The sequence below is a fragment of the Sminthopsis crassicaudata genome, chromosome 3 (genome assembly GCF_048593235.1).
Source record: "Sminthopsis crassicaudata isolate SCR6 chromosome 3, ASM4859323v1, whole genome shotgun sequence".
In the NCBI taxonomy this organism is placed as follows: domain Eukaryota; kingdom Metazoa; phylum Chordata; class Mammalia; order Dasyuromorphia; family Dasyuridae; genus Sminthopsis; species Sminthopsis crassicaudata.
This window is the reverse complement of record NC_133619.1, coordinates 261,392,934-261,413,802: the sequence shown is the minus strand read 5'-3', so window position 1 is coordinate 261,413,802 and position 20,869 is coordinate 261,392,934. Positions and strand designations below refer to the sequence as shown.

At 31.9% G+C, this 20,869-nt stretch overlaps 1 protein-coding gene across 4 annotated transcripts in view; it reads left to right on the top strand.

Moving 5' to 3' along the window:
* Nucleotides 1-20,869, top strand: part of NCAM2 (neural cell adhesion molecule 2) — a 271,041-nt gene that overhangs the window by 36,494 nt on the left and 213,678 nt on the right. For 3 of the 4 annotated variants that reach the window (XM_074300617.1, XM_074300614.1, XM_074300618.1), the window contains exons 2-4: nucleotides 38-112; nucleotides 13,023-13,229; nucleotides 14,722-14,865. In XM_074300617.1, coding sequence (XP_074156718.1) covers nucleotides 38-112; nucleotides 13,023-13,229; nucleotides 14,722-14,865 — 426 coding nt within the window. The remainder of the gene's footprint in view (nucleotides 1-37; nucleotides 113-13,022; nucleotides 13,230-14,721; nucleotides 14,866-20,869) is intronic. The other variant, XM_074300615.1, reaches the window with a different exon arrangement.

Below are 20,869 nucleotides of genomic sequence, written 5' to 3'. Positions count from 1 at the left end.
ATTATTTTAATCATGGCTTAATAATTATATTTTTCAGCTCTTCTACAAGTGACAATTTCACTTAGCAAAGTAGAAATTAGTGTTGGTGAATCCAAATTCTTCACATGTACAGGTATGTATTTGAGTATTCTTTTAAAATTATACTCGATACATTTCAGGCTTAATGGTATTCTTGAAAACTTCTTAAATATTCATAAATTTAACTTTATTAAAAAATGGTGTTATCTGTGAGCTTGTTTTTCCTAAAATTATATTGTGAGAAATAGCATTTGGTTTAATATATTCTCTGTATTTGTATATATGCTCTGTTATTTTTAAATGCTAGACTGGCCAGGTTATTTATTTTGAAAATAATTCTATTATATAAGTAATGTGTGCATGCTGATGGATTCATTTAAATAATTCTGGTTGTCTCAGAAGTATTTTCAGTTAGTATTTTGAAATTTAGAGTGAACTGAGAATCTTTGATTAAGAAAACAATTGAGTTTGTCACATAAGTAGCATGACTATTTGATTAAAATAATAAGCTAGGGATGACTTATTTCCTCCCCCAGCTAGGTGATAGAGTGGATAGTGTTGGGATTTGAATTAGGAAACCTGAGTCCAGAGATGTGTGTCTCTGGGCAAGACACTTTTGTTTGTCTCATTTTTTTTAACTCTAAAATTGAGATAATAATAGCTCTTATCAAATAGGGTTGTTATGTGAATATTCCAGGTACATTGTAGGTGCTATATAAATGCTTATTACTTTCAGTCTCCCTTCCCATTGTGGCAATAATTGAGATATACTCCAAATCAAACAAAAGTTGGGTTCAGCTTGTTTCCTCTCCCAGTTATCTGTATATCTAAAAAGATCACATTATTTGATCAATTTACCCTAAGCTACAGATTCAAACTAATTTAATGATTATTAGCTTAAATATTTTCAAGGGGCCAGTTTCTCAAGAAACACATAGATTACAGGTTGCATTTATATGTTAGATTTGTTAACTCCAAAATTAGGTTAAAATCAGTTTTCTGTTTCATGTGGACATTTTTTCTCTCTGATAAAAAAAAAGGTTTCTAATAGAAATTTTATAATTTTTTTCAGTAATACCTAATCTCACCAAACTGGCAAAAAAAATTTCAAAAGAAGTAAATAATTTATCTTGGGAGAGTTATGGAAAGAAAGCTCTGCTGATACAGTCTTGGTACAATTGTAGAATTGCTTCAACTATGCTGGAAAATAATTTGGAATAATATTAAGAAAGTGACAAAAATTTCCTTTGACTCAAAAATCCCAGTAGACATACCCCAAAAGGTAGAAACACTCAATGTATGTTAAAATATTCATCAAAACCCTATAATGGCAAAGAAGTATAAATATAGCAGATGCCCCTTAATATAGGAATATCTAAGTAAATAGTGGTTGTAATGTAATGGAATATTATCTTGCTCCAAAGAGCAGTGAATTTGAAGAATTCAGAGAAGCATGGATAGATTAATATGAAGTGATTCAAAGGCAAGTGAGGAGAATCAGGAAAACAATATACACAATGATTGCAACAATATAAATGAAAAAAAAAAGCTGTTGAAGAAAATATAAGAAGATAAACTTTCCTATATTCTTTGAAGAGGTGGGGAGAACTTTGGATGTAGAAATAAATATTTATATGTATATGAAAATACATACACAGAGATACATGTAGACAGATAGACATAAGCATAAATATATGTGTATATACATATATTATTTAATAAGATTCAATTGGTATGTTCAACTATTTCTCCCTCCTTTTTTTAGTATAAAGGAAATCACTCTGGACAGAGAAGGTGGGAGGGATTTATTTGGAAATTAAATATAAATAAATATAAATTAGAAATTAAATAGAAATATAAATAAAATTTTAATACCCAAAACTTCTGGAATAATTAGAAAGTATTTTGGTGACAAAAAGTTTTAAATATTGCATAAATGAGTCAGTTAATAACTCTAATTGTCTATGATGTGCCAGGTGTGGTCCTGTGTCCTCGTGATACAAATACAAAAGTGAAACTGTCCCTACCCTCTCAAAGAGCATGCATCACCAATACCATCATCATCATCATCATCATCATCATCATCATCACCATCATCATCACTATCACTAACAGGCTAGAGGGATACAGCATGCTAACTGATCAATAAATGTAAGATTTTTTTAAACTGGACCTGAAATTTCACTGTTATAAATCTCCAGGTGAGTCAACTGTTTCCATCAATGCAGATAGGCACCTGCTTTGCAGTGTCCAGTCTTAGAGAATTACTGAGAAGCTAAGTACTGTCAGAGACAGTACTTGAACCCAGTTTTTATAGATTGAAAGGCCAGCTTTCTTTTACCCATGCAACTCTAGTTTTCATGTTTTCTTAGTATCATAAATAATGTAAAGTATGCTTCAATCTTAACTCTAAATCCATCAGTTCTCTATCTCGATTTCTTCATGAGTCTTTAAGAATTGTGGTTGGTTATTTGGCTGATCAGCATCATTAAAACTGTCAAAACTGATTATCTTGACAGTATTGTTATAATATATAAATTATTCTCCTGGTTCTCCTCACACTTTACTTTGCATCAGGTCATACAAGTTTTCCTATGTTATTCTAAAAATACCTTCATTCAGCATACACTATTATACTTTTCCATCACATATATCACAACTTGTCATTCTTAGTTTCCAGTTCTTTGTTACCACAAAAAAAGAACTACTATAAATATTTTTGAATGTGTAAGTCCTTTTTATCTTAAGGAGACAACCATTGTTAAATAGATTGTAGAAGTAATTTAAATCAGGTTACAGATTAGTTACATTTCTTAGAGATTTTACAGTGGACTGATTGAAAGGGGTGTTTTACATATTACCACAGTAACCAAGAAAACTCAGTTAGATAGGATTGTTGAAAAATAATTAAATTACTTTAGGAAACTTCCCTTTGGCTTCTACCTGAGGAATGTTATATAGTTAACATTATTATTCTATAAATCAAATTTTGGTGAAGTGAGGTTAATAAAAATAGAAGATAGGCTTTCAGTTAGCCAAAAGTTATAGGAAGAATGGCCCTGATCTCCAAACAATAAATAAAAGGAATTAATTAGGACATATCTTTCTTCCAGGCAAAAAGACACCATGAAACATCAAAGCCAAATTAATACAATAATGATCAACAATATTAAATAATTGTCTCTTTGTGACCCACTCCCAATTTCTATTTAATCAGCACATTTCATCTTGAGTCCCAGACTCCCCGTGTAATCATCTGGTGCCTATAAATGTTTTCCCTTGGATATTTTGTAATAGGCTTTGTTCTCAGGGCAGCTCTGGAGGGGGCTCCTCCTATCAGACCTACTGCTCTGGTTCCAAGTCACTTGTAGAGATTCTCTATTTAATGATATTAAAATCTGCCAGTAAACAGGCCTTAACACAATTTAATCAAACCATCTAAATTTGGTTTTCCAGTAACTGGTCCATTTAGTGAAAACAAGCTTAAACCTAATGGAACTAATCCTACTAACAATAGAGCTGTAAAAGAACATTACATTAGGAACTCATAATTCATCTGAAAATTAAAAGAATTTCGGTTTTATATAATACTTGCTGTATCTTTACTTGAACCTTATATCTGATATGGACAATGCCATCTACAGGTTGAAGGAAGAATCTTAAAAGGATCTATGAATTATAAAGAGAGCCCTTTTGTGTCTTAATGTTATCAGAGACTTCAAAACAGGAAAAATGATTTAAAATTTTCTTTATAATTATTGATGCAATTTTATATCTAAAATCTTTAATTGAAGTTTTAGAATTTATTAAAACAAAATCAAAACATTCATATACAATTAGAAACATTTGGAAGTGGATCATATGTGTATGTTTGTGATATGTGCGTGCATAATATCCTAGTTCCTAAAAACTAACCTTGTTGCTTTTTCCAAGTGTACTACTTCATTACAATTTCAGAATTTTTACATTTTTATTTTATCCTCTCCTTTTGAGGATATAGATTATTTCTCATATCATCCTGAAGAATGAGATACTTAAGGATAACAATCCTGAGAATTCATCTACCTATTTGCTTAAGTTGAACACAAATTTAGGTTAAAAATAGTAAGATCTTTCAGATCTTGCATCTCATTATAGTAACACAGAGATGTTTTAATGTTACTTTGCTAACAGATTTAGTATTGCAATGACAAAAACTTCTACAGTTTACCTGTACCGATTATGGAAATTTTCAATGAAAGGAAAAAGGAGAGAAATGGTTATAACAATATCAAGACTGGCCCTTACAGAATACAGACTAACCATGTCATGTCGAACATCACCATAAAAGGGGAATGAACTCCCTTTGCTTTGTAATTTCAGGAAAGAGTCCTAGTTAACAACCATTCATACAACAAAGTTACTCATTATTCACAGGGTATCATAGACAGGCTCAGGAGTAATCAAGTGGGAAAATTTTCCTGTTCAATGGGGAAATAGCATAACAGGGAAATCAGATCAAGAGGATCATACCTTTGCCTATACAAGGTTGGCTTTTCAACTTTCCCAGGCATAGACATCCATTTGTAATAGTTCTTAGATCACACCCTTTTAGTGCGGCCCTTGAATAAATTGGCTATTAGTTTAATAACAATTCAGATAATCACACCTGAAATCAAAACTCAAAGCAATATCAAATCACTGTCACAAAAAAAAAAAATTTCCCTCACATAGCAAAATTTCACTAATCATAGCTTAGGTTTAAGTTATATTTTTCTCATATTGTTGGAATAATAGTTAAAAGAACATAAAAGGACATATAAGCACATATAAAATCCTATCTTATCTTTTCTAGTTTAAATCCATCCTAGAGTCAAAATCAATTATTAGAAATTAAGAATAATTTTAAAAAGAAATTAAGAATAATTATATTTCAAACATACAGTGAATATATAATTGATTCAAAATCCTCTGAAAAATGCTGTTTGTTGTAAGCCTTCAGACTAATAGCTGTCTATATTGCCCATTAACTGGTAAGACAAAATAAAATCTTTGAATCAAAGGCCTATTGTTATTAAGTTGACTCAAAGATGTAACTTCAGTATATACTATTTATTAACAGGTACAATTTCATAATTCTTAAAAACAGTGGCAAAACAATGAAACAAAGCTCACTCTTTCTATAAGAAATTTGTAACTTCTTTACAATTTTACAATCTGTTATCATTTGCTTCTCTCAAGAGTTAATAAGATCTTATGACCCTACTCAAATAGAAAGTTTCAAAGAACCTTACAGTTAAGGATAGCTTAAGAAGTCTGTGGTGCTTATGTCCCCCTGCCAACAATAAATTAATATTTGTGAAGGCCGAGTTAGCACCTGGATACCTTAGAATCAGCCTGAGTCAGGATAAGCAAAAGTCCTTGGTCTTTATTCTTGGTCTTTAGGGGTAGAAGGGAATTAGATGGACGCAGGATCTCAACAACCTTCCTTCTCTTCTTCTCCCGCCAAAAGTGACTGGCTCATCTTACTCCACTCCCTAGTCCTTCCTACAATTCCCTATATACACTAAACGATTGAGCCAGCACAGAATAGTGGAAAGGGCCATTTTCCAAGCATATTCTAATAGAGTCTTGTCCAATAAGTAATTAGCCTTAAGTGCTCTGTTGTCCAAGTGCATCTACTCAGAGTTTCAGCCCTTTACAAGTATTATTATCCATTTTAAAGAAAAATGTATTCAATTAAATGCTTAACAATTTTCAAACATTGTGATGAAATTCTTTAAGAGCTCAGTTTATAATTTAACAGCGTACAGATTAAAAATATTACTTTTCTAGTGATAAAATTATTATATTATTTTTTCAAATTAACATCATTTTTATACAACAATTTTTCAAAAATCACAATATAGTAAAATGTAGGAGTGTAATGATAATATTTTGGATTTTTAAAGCACAAAACAAATTTTCTTTGCTAGTCAACATCAATTCAGTTGAATGCATTTCAAAATCCTTTTATGTAGAAAATCACCATTACTTTAGCATTCTATACCAATTGCATTAAAAATATATGTAGAATAATTACATTTAATTAAAAAAAACCGCCTAAGATGTTTTTATCACTTACAAAATCCTTTAAACTACAATTTGGAAATTTATGGTAAAGATATTATTTACAAATTTGGTGTCTAGTTTACTGTGCCATAAATTTATACAAACCAGGAAAAATATTTCCTTCGTTTTATTCCTTATTTTTATTTCTGTAATTAATAATCTGGTCAGAGTTGTAAAGGCAGAAAAAAAAATCAAAGTTTTCTTTCTTTTCTTTTCCTGAAAATCTACTTTAAAAAGTCATTGAAATAAGTTGCTCCTTAGTATTACAGATGGTTGGGACAGCTGTTTCAGGTACAAGCTTCATTAATCTTTATGGGTGACTAGGTGTTCACCTTCAAAGTTCCCTTTGGTAAACTACAGAGAGTATAAAATACTTGAAATTTCCCTGTCTATATCTTCTTGCTGGATTTTGTTGGTAATGTATAGAAATGCTGATGATTTGTGTAGTTTGGTTTTGTCCCTTCAACTTTACTGAAATCATTGTTTTGTTAGGTTTTTAATTGACTCTCTAGAGTTCTCTGAATAAACTATTATATCATTTGCAAAAAGTGAGTTTTTCCCCCTTATTGCCTCTGCTTATTTTTTCAATTTCTTTTTCTTGTCCTTTTGTTTTAGGTAACATTTCTAATATAATACTGAATAGTAATGGTAAAAATCCTTGCTTCATTCCTGATGTTATTGAAAAAAATTCTAGTTAATCCTCATTACAAATACTGTTTGCTTTTGGTTTTAGATACACCTTATCAGGAAGCACCATTTATTACCATGTTCTACATTGTTTTGAATAGAAATGGGATTTGTAAAAGCTTTTTCTACAACTGTTGAAATATTCATTTTTTGTTAATTTGATTAATTATGTTTTTATGTTTTTAATTTATCTAATATTGAACTAGTCATGTGTTACTGGTATACATCCAGCCTGGTATAGGATCTTTGTGATATTTTTCTGTACTTTTTTGTGTCAGTATTCATTAGGAAAATTGATCTATAGTTTTTGTTTTCTGTTTAACTCTCATTTAGATTTCAAGACCAGTTTTGTGTACAGAAAGAATTTGATATGATTCATTCTTTACCTTTTTCCTATTTATGTAGTATTAAATTTATCATTTTTTAAATGTTTGATGGAATTTGTTTGTATATTCTTCTAATCTTGTATGGTTTCCTCCCCCCTGCCCCAGACAGTTCATTTATGGCTTGCTGCATTTCTTTTTCTAAGAAAAGATTCTTTAATCATTTTGTCTTGTTTTCTATTAATCTGAGTGATTTATATTTTTAAAAATTTATTTGAATTAGATAGTCAGTTTTATTGATATATATTTCTCCTAATTAATGCCTTAACTATATTCCAAAAATTTTGGGATGTTGTCTTATTGTTTTTATTATCTTTAATGAAATTATTGTTTCTATGTTTTGCCTTTTGACCCTTTAGGATTCTTTAGGATTAAATAATTAATTTTAATCTATTTTTCAAAAGACTTTGCTGAATGAATTTTATTGCTTTATACTCATAAAATGACACATTTAATAATTCTGCTTTTCTGCAATAATATATTGTACATTTTTGTGAAAATGCCCTGTAAAATTGAGAAATAGATATATTTTGTTTCTATCCTTATTCATTATTTCCATGGGGTAACATTTCTAAAATTTTTGGATTCCATTATTGTTTTTCTTGCTTATTTTATAGTTAAATATATCTAGAATTAGGGAGTAAACTGAAATTCTAAATGCAGTATAGTTTTACTATTTCTTCCACTTAACTTTTCCTTTAGGAATTTAGTTTCTATGGTACATATTTGCTCAGTATTGATGTTAATTTATTTTCTATGGTACTTTTCAACAAAATGTAGTCTTCCTATTTCTCTCTTTTAATTAGGTTTATTTTTGCTTTTACTGAAGCACAATAGAGTCTACTCTAGTCTTTTAGTTTTAATTCTGGATATTTTCTTATTTCAAATGTGCTTTTTTGTTAACAACATATTGTTGGATTCTGATTTCTAATCCATTTTGCTATTCTTTTCTGATTTATGAGTGAGTCCATCCCATTCACATTTCCAGTTAAGATTGTTGTATATTTCTCTCCATTCTATTTTCTTACAATTATCCTTTCCTTTTTTATGTTACCCCCTCTTTAAGAATGCTTTTTGCTTCTCATCATTTCCTCTTTAAATTTACCTTTTCTTGTAAACCTTTCTTCCCCCTTTCTTTTTATCTATTTTTATTCCAACTTCCCTGTTGGGGAAGATGGATTTCTATATTCAACTGAGTGTATATGTTTGTTTATTTTTGCCTCCTTCAACTAGTTCAGATGAAAGTGGGTTTTAAGTCTTACCCACTCCTCCCTAAAGTGTATACATGTTTCCTTGTGTACCCTCTGTGAGATAATTTTCCCCAGTTCTCTTTCCCTTTATCTCTTATATTCTTTTTTTTAAAAATCATTCAAACATAATAGAATCACATCCAAGCCTTTGTCTAATTAGATTCCCTCCAAGATTCCTGGTGATGATAAAGTTCTGAGCAATTACATTCATCGTCTCTCCATATAAAAATGTAAACCATTTAATCTTATTTAATCCCTTACAATTTCTCAGTAATGTTTGTCTTTCTGTGCCTTTCTTTAAAAAAAATTTATTTTTTGAAAATACATAAAAAATTAGTTTTCAGTATTCACCCTTGTAAAACCTTGTGTCCCATATTTCTCTTCCTCCCTCCCCCAGACAGCAAACTATCTAATATGTGTTTACACATGTACAGTACTTCTATACATATTTATCATGTTTCACAAGAAAAATCAAATCAAAAAGGGAAAAAATTAGAAAAATTTTAAAAAACAAGGAAACACAACTAAAAAGTGAAAATTCTATGTTGTGATCCACATTCAGTCCCCAGTCCTCTCTCTGGATGCAGATGGCTCTCTCCATCACAAGGCCATTGGGACTGGTCTGAATGACCTTGCTGTTGAAAAGAGCCACATCCATCAGAATTGATCATTACATAATCTTGTTGCTGCTCTGTACGGTCTTCTTTTGATTCTGCTCGCTTTCTGTGTGTTTCTTGAACCCTGAGTTAAATATTCATTCTTTTCATCAGGAATGTCTAAAAGTCTTTGATTTACCAAAGACAGACAGGAATATGGGAACAGAGTGTGGATAACAACATAGCATTTTCACTTCTTTAGTTGTTGTTTGCTTGAATATCATTTTCTTTCTCATTTTTTCCCTTTTTGATCTGATTTTAGTGCAGCAAGATAATTGTATAAATATATATGCCTAAAAAAAGAAAAGAAAAAGAAAAAGTCTTCAGTTTAATTAAATGTAAATTTTTTTCCCTGTAGGGATTATTCTCAGGTTTGCTGAGTAGGTCATTTTTTGTTGTAATACTAAACCCTTTATGTTATGAAATATCATTCTAGGTCTAATCCAGGCTATTGAATCTTGTTTGAGCTTAACAGTGGCTCTTGAATTCTTTCTTTCTGGTTCCTTCCATTTTCATCTCTTTTACTTCTTGAAATTGGCTCTAATATTCCCGGGAATTTTTGTTTTGGGGTTTCTTTCAGGAAGTTACCAGTGGATTCTCTAAATTTCTACTTTATTCTCTAATTCTAAGCGATCTTAGATATCTGGACAATTTTTCTTTATAATTTTTGAACTATGATATTTAGTATCATTTTTATTCATAGATTTTAGGCAGTACAATGATTTTTAAACTTTTCCCCTCACTACATTTTCCAGATTATTTTTCTTATGCTATATGTCTACATTTTTTCTATTTTTTAATCTTTTGATTGTTTTATCATGTAGTGAGGTTTCATGGAGTCATTCTTTGGCCAGTTTTTATTTTCTTTAATAAGACTTTGTATTTTTTAACACACTTATTTTTCATATATTTCTTTCATAGCTCTAATATGATTTTTAAATAATTTTAGCTTCTCCTTTAACTATTTCTTTAATACTTCTAGGAATTCTTGTTGGGCTTATTCCAATCTGCACTTTTCTTTGTGGCCTTGCTTTTATGTGCTTTTTTTAAGACATTGTCATCTTCTGTGTTTGACTTATTATTTGGTGCTTTTTTGTTTAGTCTTCCAACTTCTTGACTTTTTGCTTTCTTACTGAATAAGTTCACTTGGAGAGGCTGGGGTAGTATAGCAACTCAGACTGTACATTTTTGTCTTGCTGTTTTCACAGCTCCATCTGTGGTCTTTTAAATGTTGAGTAATTACAAAGTGTTGTGATATGCAGAAAGATCTGTTCACTGCCTTCCTACTCTGAGCTCTGCAAGTTGGATCTGTTGGCTTGTTTATAGTTGAGTTTTAATAGACTACTTCTGAATTCAGTGACTATTAGCTTACTAGGAAATCATGCGAGTTCGTAGTGACTGTTTGCTCTCCCCTGGTCTCTTGCCCTGATTATTCCACTGTAAGTTTATAGGCGGGGTTCACAAACAGAATTGAGTCACTGTTTTGCATCTAGGCTCAATTTTGGGGATTCATTCCTTTCTCAGTACCCAGCTGTGACTTAGGACTGGGTAATGGGTAAAGAGATACGGTATGGTACCTGTTCCTACAGAAAGTTCCTGCCAAAGTCCAGAGATGTCTTTCTACCCCAGGGCTTCCTACCCTGATGATCTGTCTAGCTCTGTTTTTATACTTGGAGATTGGAATGCTCTCTGTAACTACTGCTCCTGCTGTTCTTCAGCACAGTCCCCAGCTCAGTGTCTGTAGACTTCTTTCTGTCCTGCAAAAATGCCCTGGGCTAGAAAAAAATGACTTATTGTGACTTTTTCTTGGATTTGCCAATGAGAATTTAGTCTGATGCAACTTCTAGGTTGCAGAGATGTGAATTAGAGAAAAATACCTCTCATTATACTCTCTTGATTCCACCTCCCTATGTTTCCTGTCTCAAAAGCAGAAGCCAGAAGAACAGAATAGACTCCCACTTTTCCCAAATCCTTGACAGCTCTAATGCTCTCAAAGGCACAGTCTCAAATAATCACTCTCTACCAATGAAAAATGTCTTAGGTAATAGATTTAAGCCCCTGGTTATAGGTCTATATTTCAAAGAAATGGAATAGGAAAAAAGACACACATGTTCAAAAATATTTATAGAACCTCTTCTTCTGGTTAGAAAGAATTAGAAACAGAAGAGACACCCATCAATTGGGGGATATGATGGAATGTTATTGTGTGATAAGAAATGATGAAGAGGATAGTTTCAGTGAATATTGGAAAGATTTATTAAGAATGAAATGAATAGCATCAAGAAAATGATTGATATAATACCATCGTTGTAAAAACAAACATTAAAATGTTAGAACACTAATCAACAAACACAATAACTAATCATGATTCTGAAGGAATCATCATGAAATATGTTCTCAGCCTCCAAACAAAAAATTGGTGGACTCAGAGTTCAAATGAAGATTTTAAAAATATATATAGCTATTGGTAAAGTTTGTCTTACATGGCTGTATAGGCAAATTTTGTTTTTCTTTCTCATTGCAGAGAGGGAGATGTAGGAAAGAGATAAGATAGATTTTTATTGATATTAAAAAAATTTTAAGAGAATTGACTACTACTGATCACTCAGCAGATTTCAAAAGGAGCAGATTTCTTGCTTCCTTTTTTGTCCTTTTTTGGCACTTGCTTTATTGAGAGTACTTTCCCATCCCATGCTTATCGCAACTACTCATATATAGCACTGAACACCTATTAAAAGCTTTATTCTGGACTTAATTTCCTTGGCTGCATCTTCTGCTTGTTTTTCTTTTCTTGAGCATGGGTCATCAAAGAACAGTTCTAAGATTGATGTTTCTGTATTGGAGACAAGTTAAGGATTCTTCATTTGGAGCTGACAGGAATCAGCTAGGGTTTTCTGAAAGTATGTCCTTGGAGAAGATAATATGGAGAAGAAATAAGGGAGAGAGCCCAAGCCATCCACTGTCTGATCAGAAGATAGGAATTTTGAAAAAACTGTCTGGACAGTCAGTCCTTGGATCCTTCAGTCCCACAAAATGTCTAATGTTTGAGGTTTTAACCATCAGCTCCCCTGTAGAACATAGTAGGAATTATGGGTTGCTCTTTCCTATTTTAAGTTAATAATGCACATTTTGGAATCTTATGTGTTTAAAGTCCAGCAGTTATATGTTAGGAACTGTTTGAAGAGAGGGCTGATTTCCACCCTTGAGGGATAATGCCATTCTTTCCCAGCCCTGTCTCTCTGGAGTGACTTTCTTTCTAACCTTGACTCTCCTAATGATCACAGGAAAGAAACAATAGAAAAAGGAAAGTGATTCTTTGAATATTAGCTACCATTCATTTCAGAGGTCCCCCAACCAAAATTGTTAACTTTGTCTTGGGGAACCTAATTCCATTTTTTTCCACTACTCTGGCAATATACAAAATTTGAATCAATAAAATTTTTGTGTTTTTTGATCTGACAAGCCAAAGAATGTCAGTGGTCTCCTTCCCATCATTAAAAAAATCTATGTTTCTCCTTGCTCTGCTCCTTCATCTCTAACTTACAGTTTTACCTCTCAAGTCCCACCTCTGCAGGAAGATTATCCTGTGTCTAACTGCCTGCTAATGCCTTTTTATTTTCAAATGACCAAGCAATACTCTTTCTATCTGTACATACCCAGCTTTTTACAAATTGCTTTCTCCATCACAATGTCTGATACTTGGGATTTTTGCCTTGTTTTTTTTTTTTTTCATAGCACGATGTAAGTATCTAATAAATGCTTGCTGATTGATTAATTTGACTGAGTGCTTATTTTTTGATGTATCAGGCCTCAAGACATATACTTTTACTTGTTTTTCTAAGTTATTCAAATTGTTAGTTGACTAGAAACAAATGTTAATTCCAGTAAATTCATTTTAAATGCATTTTAAATTTTTCTTTGGAAATTGTTCTTTGCAGCAATTGGAGAATTGGAAGATATAGATTGGTACAATCCTCAAGGAGAGAAGATAGTTTCTACACGGAGAGTAGTGGTACAAAAAGAAGGTGCTAGGTCCCGACTAACTATTTATAATGCAAATATAGAGGATGCTGGAATATATCGATGTCAAGGAACAGATACTAAGGGACAGACTCAAGAAGCTACAGTTGTTTTGGTGATTTACCGTAAGTCATTTTAAAATAAACTTTATTTGATTTTTAATGTAGTATTTTAAAAATCATTTCAAAGGATTGTGGAGACTGAATGTGGATCATATAATATTTTCAGCTTTTTATTGTTGTATGCTTGCTTCTTTTTCTTTATCATTTTTTTCTTTTTTGATCTAATTTTTCTTGTGCAGCATGATAAATATGGAAATATCTATAAAAGAATTGCACATGTTTAACATATATTGAATTACTTCCTGTCTGGGGAGGAGGGAGGAAGAAAAATTTGGAACACAAGGTCTTGCAAGGTCATTTTGCATGTATTTTGAAAATAAAAGGGTATTTCTAAAAAAAGGAAGGAAGGAAGGAAGAACGGAAAGAAGGAAGGAAGGAAGGAAGGAAGGAAGGAAGGAAGGAAGGAAGGAAGGAAGGAAGGAAGGAAGGAAGGAAGGAAGGAAGGAAGGAAGGAAGGAAGAAAGAAAGAAAGAAAGAAAGAAAGAAAGAAAGAAAGAAAGAAAGAAAGAAAGAAAGAAAGAAAGAAAGAAAGAAAGAAAGAAAGAAAGAAAGAAAGAAAGAAAGAAAGAAAGAAAGAAAGAAAGAAAGAAAGAAAGAAGTTACATTCCACTTCACTTATTCACCTGGAAAAAAATCATTTCAGTAAAGAAATTTGGATAATTACACATAGAACACAATTACATTTTAGTAATAATATTATAGTAGCAAAGGAAATATAAATTTTTAGTTTTGATTTTTTTTTTGGTGAAATAGATAGAATTGAAAATGCTTTAATTCATTAAGGCCACTATGCAATATTTGTAATACTTAACATGATGATTTTTTAGTTTATAGTGTTAGCAGGGAAAATCTTTCAGAGGCGAAAAGATCATTTAGAGAAAGATCACTCTAGAAGTAATTTTGTGATGGGTGGTGGCATTGAAATCTTTCTTTAAAACAACTTAGGTTATAATGGGAAAATTTAGACAGATTGATGACATCCTACTAAACTTTTCACAAGTAGATATTTGATATTTTCACTTTTGAAATTTCATTCATCAGAAAAGAAAAAGGCATTTTTTGCAAAATAATATATCATTCTTAATGAAGTTTTTATTTAAAAAAAAACATGCATCTGACAGTGGGTATATGGTAATTACATGTGGGGAAAACATTGAGTTTAGAGTCAGAAGAACTCAGATCAAATTTTGACTTTTACCCATAAGATCTTGGGCACATTATATCATATCTGTGAACATTTTCTTCACTTACAAAATGAGGATTTTGTGGGATTAAGTGGGATTAAGTAATCTAGTTAATATTTTAGGTAGCTCTAAATCATGTAAATCATGAGAAAGAATGACAGGTTTTGCAGGACTAGCTTAAATTATAAATCTGCTATTACATAAATTTACATGGATTTTTAAATTAATTTGTAAATCCACCCATGGATTTGAGTGGAAAAATAAAAGATACTACATTTTATCTTTTTGTTGTTTGTTTTTCTTTATTACAGAAAAACTCACTTTCAAAGAAGTGGTATCTCCTCAAGAATTTAAACAAGGAGAGGATGCTGAAGTGGTTTGCCAAGTTAGCAGCTCACCTGCACCCATTGTTAGCTGGTTGTATCATAATGAGGAAGTCACTACTCATCCCAATAGTTAGTATCTTGGTAACTTGCTAAGCTTTAAGTTATAATTGCAGCACAATTAAAAGACATTTATTTTTCTCTTACTTAACTATAAAATTTAAGCTTTTGCCATTAAAATCTGTAATTAATCTTAAGTAAAATGAAAATATGCTCTGGTATGAATAAGTTATGGTTTAAAGAATTAGCACAATATTTGAAGTCAGAAGATCTGGATTTAAGCCTAATAAGCTCTGCTACTTACTCCTTATTTGGTGACTTTGGACATTCTCATGAACTCTTTCTTCTTTTGTAAAATGTGGATAATAACCCTAGCATTACTCACCTCACAGAGTTTTATGAGGATTAGACAGAATAACATAAATCATTTTGAAAGTGTAAAGTATGTGGAAGAAAAAAAATACTGTACTTTGTGTTTGAAGCACAAAACCTGATAGATAAAATTTATTAATTAAAAATTTTTTAGCTTTTATCTCCTCTATTTAGAGAAAGAACCTAAAGGATCAGAAATCCATCCTATTTTTGCACATCTTTTTTTCATCAAGCTGTTTTATATTATAATTTATATTATGCCCAAGTAATAGACAAAATTTTACATTAATAACAAGGTTCAAGTAATAGCTTGATTCATCAACTAGAAAAGGAATTACTTAAAATTAATGTTCCTAAGCCAATCAGTTTTCTGCTCATCAATTTCCTTGAAGGATTCCACTTTGTACCTGGTCAAAGGTGAACTCATCAGATAGTTATGTTAACTAAATTAATCAAAAAACATCTTCCTTTTCTTAGTGTGATCATAATACTCACTCATGATTTGCACCTCCCACTCCCATCTTTTCTGGTCACAGCTCTAATTCCGTCTTCAGAGAAAGTAGAATTTCCCTCCTCTTCCCAAAACCCCAAGGTATTTAAACAGTTTCTACACAGAAAATAGTTATGGCTTCAACAAAGGGAAGAAAAGGACTTCCTAGAAGTTTAATTAAGTACTCATAAAGTTTATCATTCCAGTAAGTCTAGAAGGAATTTCAGACTGGAGAAATATTTTTTCTTAATATTCCTAAAAGATAATGGGAAAGCTTAGAGACTTTCTACATGTATGGTATGTAAGTTTTGTTTTTTATTATATTTGTAACTGATTTCTAGAACCTTAACATGCTTGACTAAAGTATTTGTAAGTTCACAAAAATACATCTTGATTGATTTTGGAAAGCTCATATGCCTCTAGGGGTAAATAAAATGCCAAACATTAGAAAGCTATCAATGTGACACTGAGAGTAAAAGGATCTGTCATGTGGTAGTCCAGCTATAAATAACACAGTCTAGTGATTTTTTTCTTTCCATTTATAAGTCTGTATGACTAAGATCAATTCACGGATAACTATTAAATGCTGTAAATATGAGAGCATTTGTTCAAATCAACTTCAAGATTTTATTGAGGGAAGTAAAAATGTAAATTAATTTGACATCAGAAATGGAAGTAATCATTATCTATACTGTGATATTTATCATTATGTAGTAGAAGCAATCTCAAAATAGAGCATTTCTTTTATATCTGTTTATGGAAAGGTATAAGATGAATGAATCACTTTAAATTCTGTTCCCTAGCTAAAATATAAAATATTTTTGCATGTTTCAGAGATTAAAAGTTTGTCATTTGAATGAAATAGTACTAATTGTAATTGTATATGAACAGATGATTAGTCTTTTTTATTCAGTTGTGTCATCATTAATATGTATTCTTTCTGATCCTATACCATTCCGTAGTCCTTCCTTCTTTCCCTCCATTCCTTCTTTCCTGTGAAATATGGATTTGTAAATATTTTTCCATAGGTTTTAAAAAAATTTTAATAGCTTTTTGCTTTTAAAATACATGCAATGATAGTTTTCAACATTCACCCTTACACAAAATCTTGTGTTCCAAGTTTTTCTCCCTCCCATTCCCCCACTCCCCATAAATATTCCTAAGCAAATGTGCAAAGAATACTAATCTGCAGAATACTACTTAATTGAGAATAATATTAACATATCTATGTAAAACAACAGGGCAGCTAGTTCCATTTGCATTTTTGTGTCAAATTTTCTTTGTTTCCAAAGTAACTATCAGGTCTTTCTGACTCCATCATCAAATCCTTGACTCCATCTACTGCCCCACTTAGATGCCCAAGAATCTCAGTAAGTTTGTTACTATTATTATATGTGTGTTTTTAAGAAATACAATCATGTGAGTCAGCTAGATGGTGCAAGGAATAGAGCATCAGTTCTGAAGTTAGGAGCCCTGAGTTCAAATCCATCCTTAGATATTTAATACATTGTGATCTTAGGCGAGTCATTTAACCCCAATTGCCTCACACACACACACACACACACACACACACACACACACACACACACACACAGAGAGAAATATAGTCATACTCTACATGATACAATGAATTGATTTTTTTTTTAATGAGTAGAAAAAAATTGCAAGGTGCAGTATTGAACTTGCAGTCAGAAGGCATGGACTTGTGTATGTGGAAAAATTACTTAAACACCTTCAAGTCTTCATTTTCTTATCTATAAAATGAATATAGTATGAGATAATGTTACTTAATCTTACTTATTATATGACTCTGAAGTACTTTGTAGACCGTAACTATTTCAACACTTGAGTACTTTTAACGTTATGATGGTCTTACCTATATCTGTATCTGTGGCTATGTATCTGTTTTTGTATTTTTGTGTACTTGTTCAAATGACACAGATCATAAATTATTCTGACTTTGGCCTTTGCACAGGCTGTCTTGCATTTTGGAAGGCCTCCCTGCTTACCTCTCCTTAGTTCCCTTCAAAGCTCACCTCAAGGACACTTTTCTGTGGGAGGCTTTTCATGAGCCTTCCTGCTCTGACCCAACTTCTCTTTTCCCCCTTCTCCACTGGCTATGGATTCATCTGGAGTAAGTTCATGTCCACAAAAAGGACAACTTCTAAAGGAGAAAATTAAACTTTTCTGCCACTGTCTGCCTTATAACTTACACATAAACACATATGCACCCTCTAAGGAAAATTTTATAAATAATTTTTAAGATATGCCTTTTATTTAAGAAGGGGATGACATAGTCCTTTTCAGAAAGTTATAAACATAAAAAATAAGAATGCTGTTTATTTCATCAACCACAAAATAATGTTTAAAACACAAAAAATTCATAACCAAGTTTTTTTTAACAGATATTTAAAACACAACCAGTGGTGTTAAACTCAAATAGAAATTGGGCATTAATTCATACATAAGGATTTTTGCACATCACCTGGTTAACCTGTACATAAGGAATCCTCTTGACCATATATTTGTGGAATGAAAAGGGACAAAGTTCCATTTTCAAAGAACATTTACAGATAAAAGGTTAAGGAAGGACATGGAATGTACTGAAAAATAATTAGAGAAACTGCCCTTGACTTATGCTGTGTCCTTGAATGTGTGTGCTAAAAGGATTTACTTGCAGAGAGCAATAAGTGAGGTAACAATGACTGCAGGACATTGTGGTCTATCCACTTACTTTTACATGATGAATGTTAGAGTTTTGAAATTTATAACAGTCAGAATTATAAAGTCATAATTGTAAAAATCAAAGAGCTGTTCGGTGGCTATGAGAAGGTTATGTAAGTAGTGTAAAGTTCATATATGACAGAAAAAGTTTTCTTTTTTTAGTTTTGTTTCATGAGGAATCACCAGGAAGATTTGCTTTGAAGCGTAAAAGGCAGTTAAGAAATCAGCAGGAAAGTAGTTAAGAAGTCAGTTTTGTAAAAATTTTGTAATAATATCATGCCCCTTCCCTGCAAAAAAAAAAAAAAAAAAAAAAAAAATCCTACATAGTTACTCCCCAGGCTATGAAGATGCTTTGTGAAGAAATAGAAAAAGGTTTCTATCTGAGAAAACTGACCCTTCGGTAGCTTTGCTGGGAATGTGTTAATTGGAAGAATGACAGTTGCTTTGCTGATTGGCTGGGGAGAAAGGCAGCAGCAGTTGGACACTCATTGGCTGGTATTAGAATCCTGCTGGTAAGTGAGAGAAAAGAAACCTCTCGGCTACATATTAGCCCAATATTTTCCCCAATGGTTTGAGAAAGACAAACAGAGGGGGTAAATAGATTTCATATCTTTTTTACTGTTATTTGTATCTTGCTGTGAGGAAAGACTTGGAGTTGAATGGACAAAGCAACAATTTGCATATCTGAAATAGCTTGGCCCCCATCCTATTGAGGGTGAGTAAAAAGAATTGTTCCATTGCTTCAAGAGTGGAAAAACAGCTTTCCCAAAGATGATAACAGAGAGGAGGACCATACGATATAAAGTGGTCCACAAGTAACCAGGGAGATCAAGGACTCCTTGTGGTTATATATTTGTTTTAAAGAAATATAACCATACCTTACATTAATCCTTATATGATGTCATTAATTGACTTTTAGAAGAACAATAAGTAGAAAAAAAATTCACAAGGCATGATGCTCAAAACCAGTTCTTAGTTGCAAAACATGGGTTTCCCAAATCATATAAATACCTCCCTTCTAGTTTCTGTAAGTGCGTGACTATTCTCCTCCCTGAATACTGCATTTAGTGGTGGGAAGATGGTTAACCACATATAAAGGTGACTGTGATATTTTGGTTATTTATGCTTTTACTTTATTTTGGTTTTTGTTCATCTGCAATTATGGCTGGATGTTATGATTTTATCAAATTTTTAAGTGTTTCAAAATTCTTTGGTTTTAAAAATGCTACTATTATATAAATTGTTCATTTTACTCCAAATCAGTTTATAGAAGACTTTCCAGAATTCAATGAAATTCTCTTTTGTCAATTCTTAAAACAATATAGTATTTCCATTACATTCATTTGCCACAGTGTACTCAACCATTCTCCGATTTATGTGCACGCCTTTAGTTTCTAGTTCTTTGCCACTTCAGAGCAAGGACTGTTTTTTGCTTTTCTTTGTAATCCCAACATTTAGCATAGTAGCTGGCACATAATAGGTGCTTAATAAATTCTTGTGGTCTAACCAAATTTTAAATATTTTATACATAGGAGCCCTTTTTTCTCTTTCTTTGATTACTCTGAGGTGTAGACCTAGTAATATTATCTCTTGTCACTACATTTAGTGATTTGGGGGCCACAGTTATAAAATACATTTTAGAATGACTAGATTAATAAATGATTTTATCAATAGTATATCAGTGTGCTTGTCTTTCCATGGTCCTTCCAACAATAAACATTTCCCATTTTTGTCATCTTTACCGATCCGATGGGTAAAAGTGGAATCTCTGAGCTGTTTTAATTATGTTTCTCTTATTAATTCTTCCCAATGCCTATTCTTTCTGACATTTGCCCCAGATATAGCTACCCTGACTTCATATTTAAATTTTACCAGTATAATTTTGAAGTGGAGAAACTTATAATTAAAGTCTCAAGCCATTCTTTTGGGGCTCCATCCAAAAGGCAAGATTTGATTGTTCCTGAGCCAGGCTGTATATATATGACTGGACACAGGAAAAGAACATAGATTCAGTTTATCAAAATCATTTCCTTTTGGAACGTCACCATTATTCTGCAAATTGGAAAGCCTATGCAATTCATTCTTATGTAGCTGGTTTTTAATAACATCTCATCCATTTTAAAAGTGACAAAGGGCAACTCTATCTAGAAACTAATTGACTAATTAACTCTTGAACTCAACTTCCTAGACCATGATAATAGGATCAATTGAATTTATGGCTCATTAGTTTTTTCTTTGAAGTTCACATGAAGCTTACCCAGTCCCTTGGTTGTGAAGACTTTCTGACTTTCCTTTTTCACTGGAGGACATCACTTCCTCCCAAGAGTAGCAATAAAGATATATAGAGATAACATCTTATTTTCTTTCATATTAGTGGGAGTTCCCAAGTGTTTTCATTTTAAATCCCATTTTCTTTTTATCATGACTTTAGCAGAACTGGAACCTCTGGGTCAGGGACCAATACAATTAGTGGGTTCCTGGGTGTGGCTT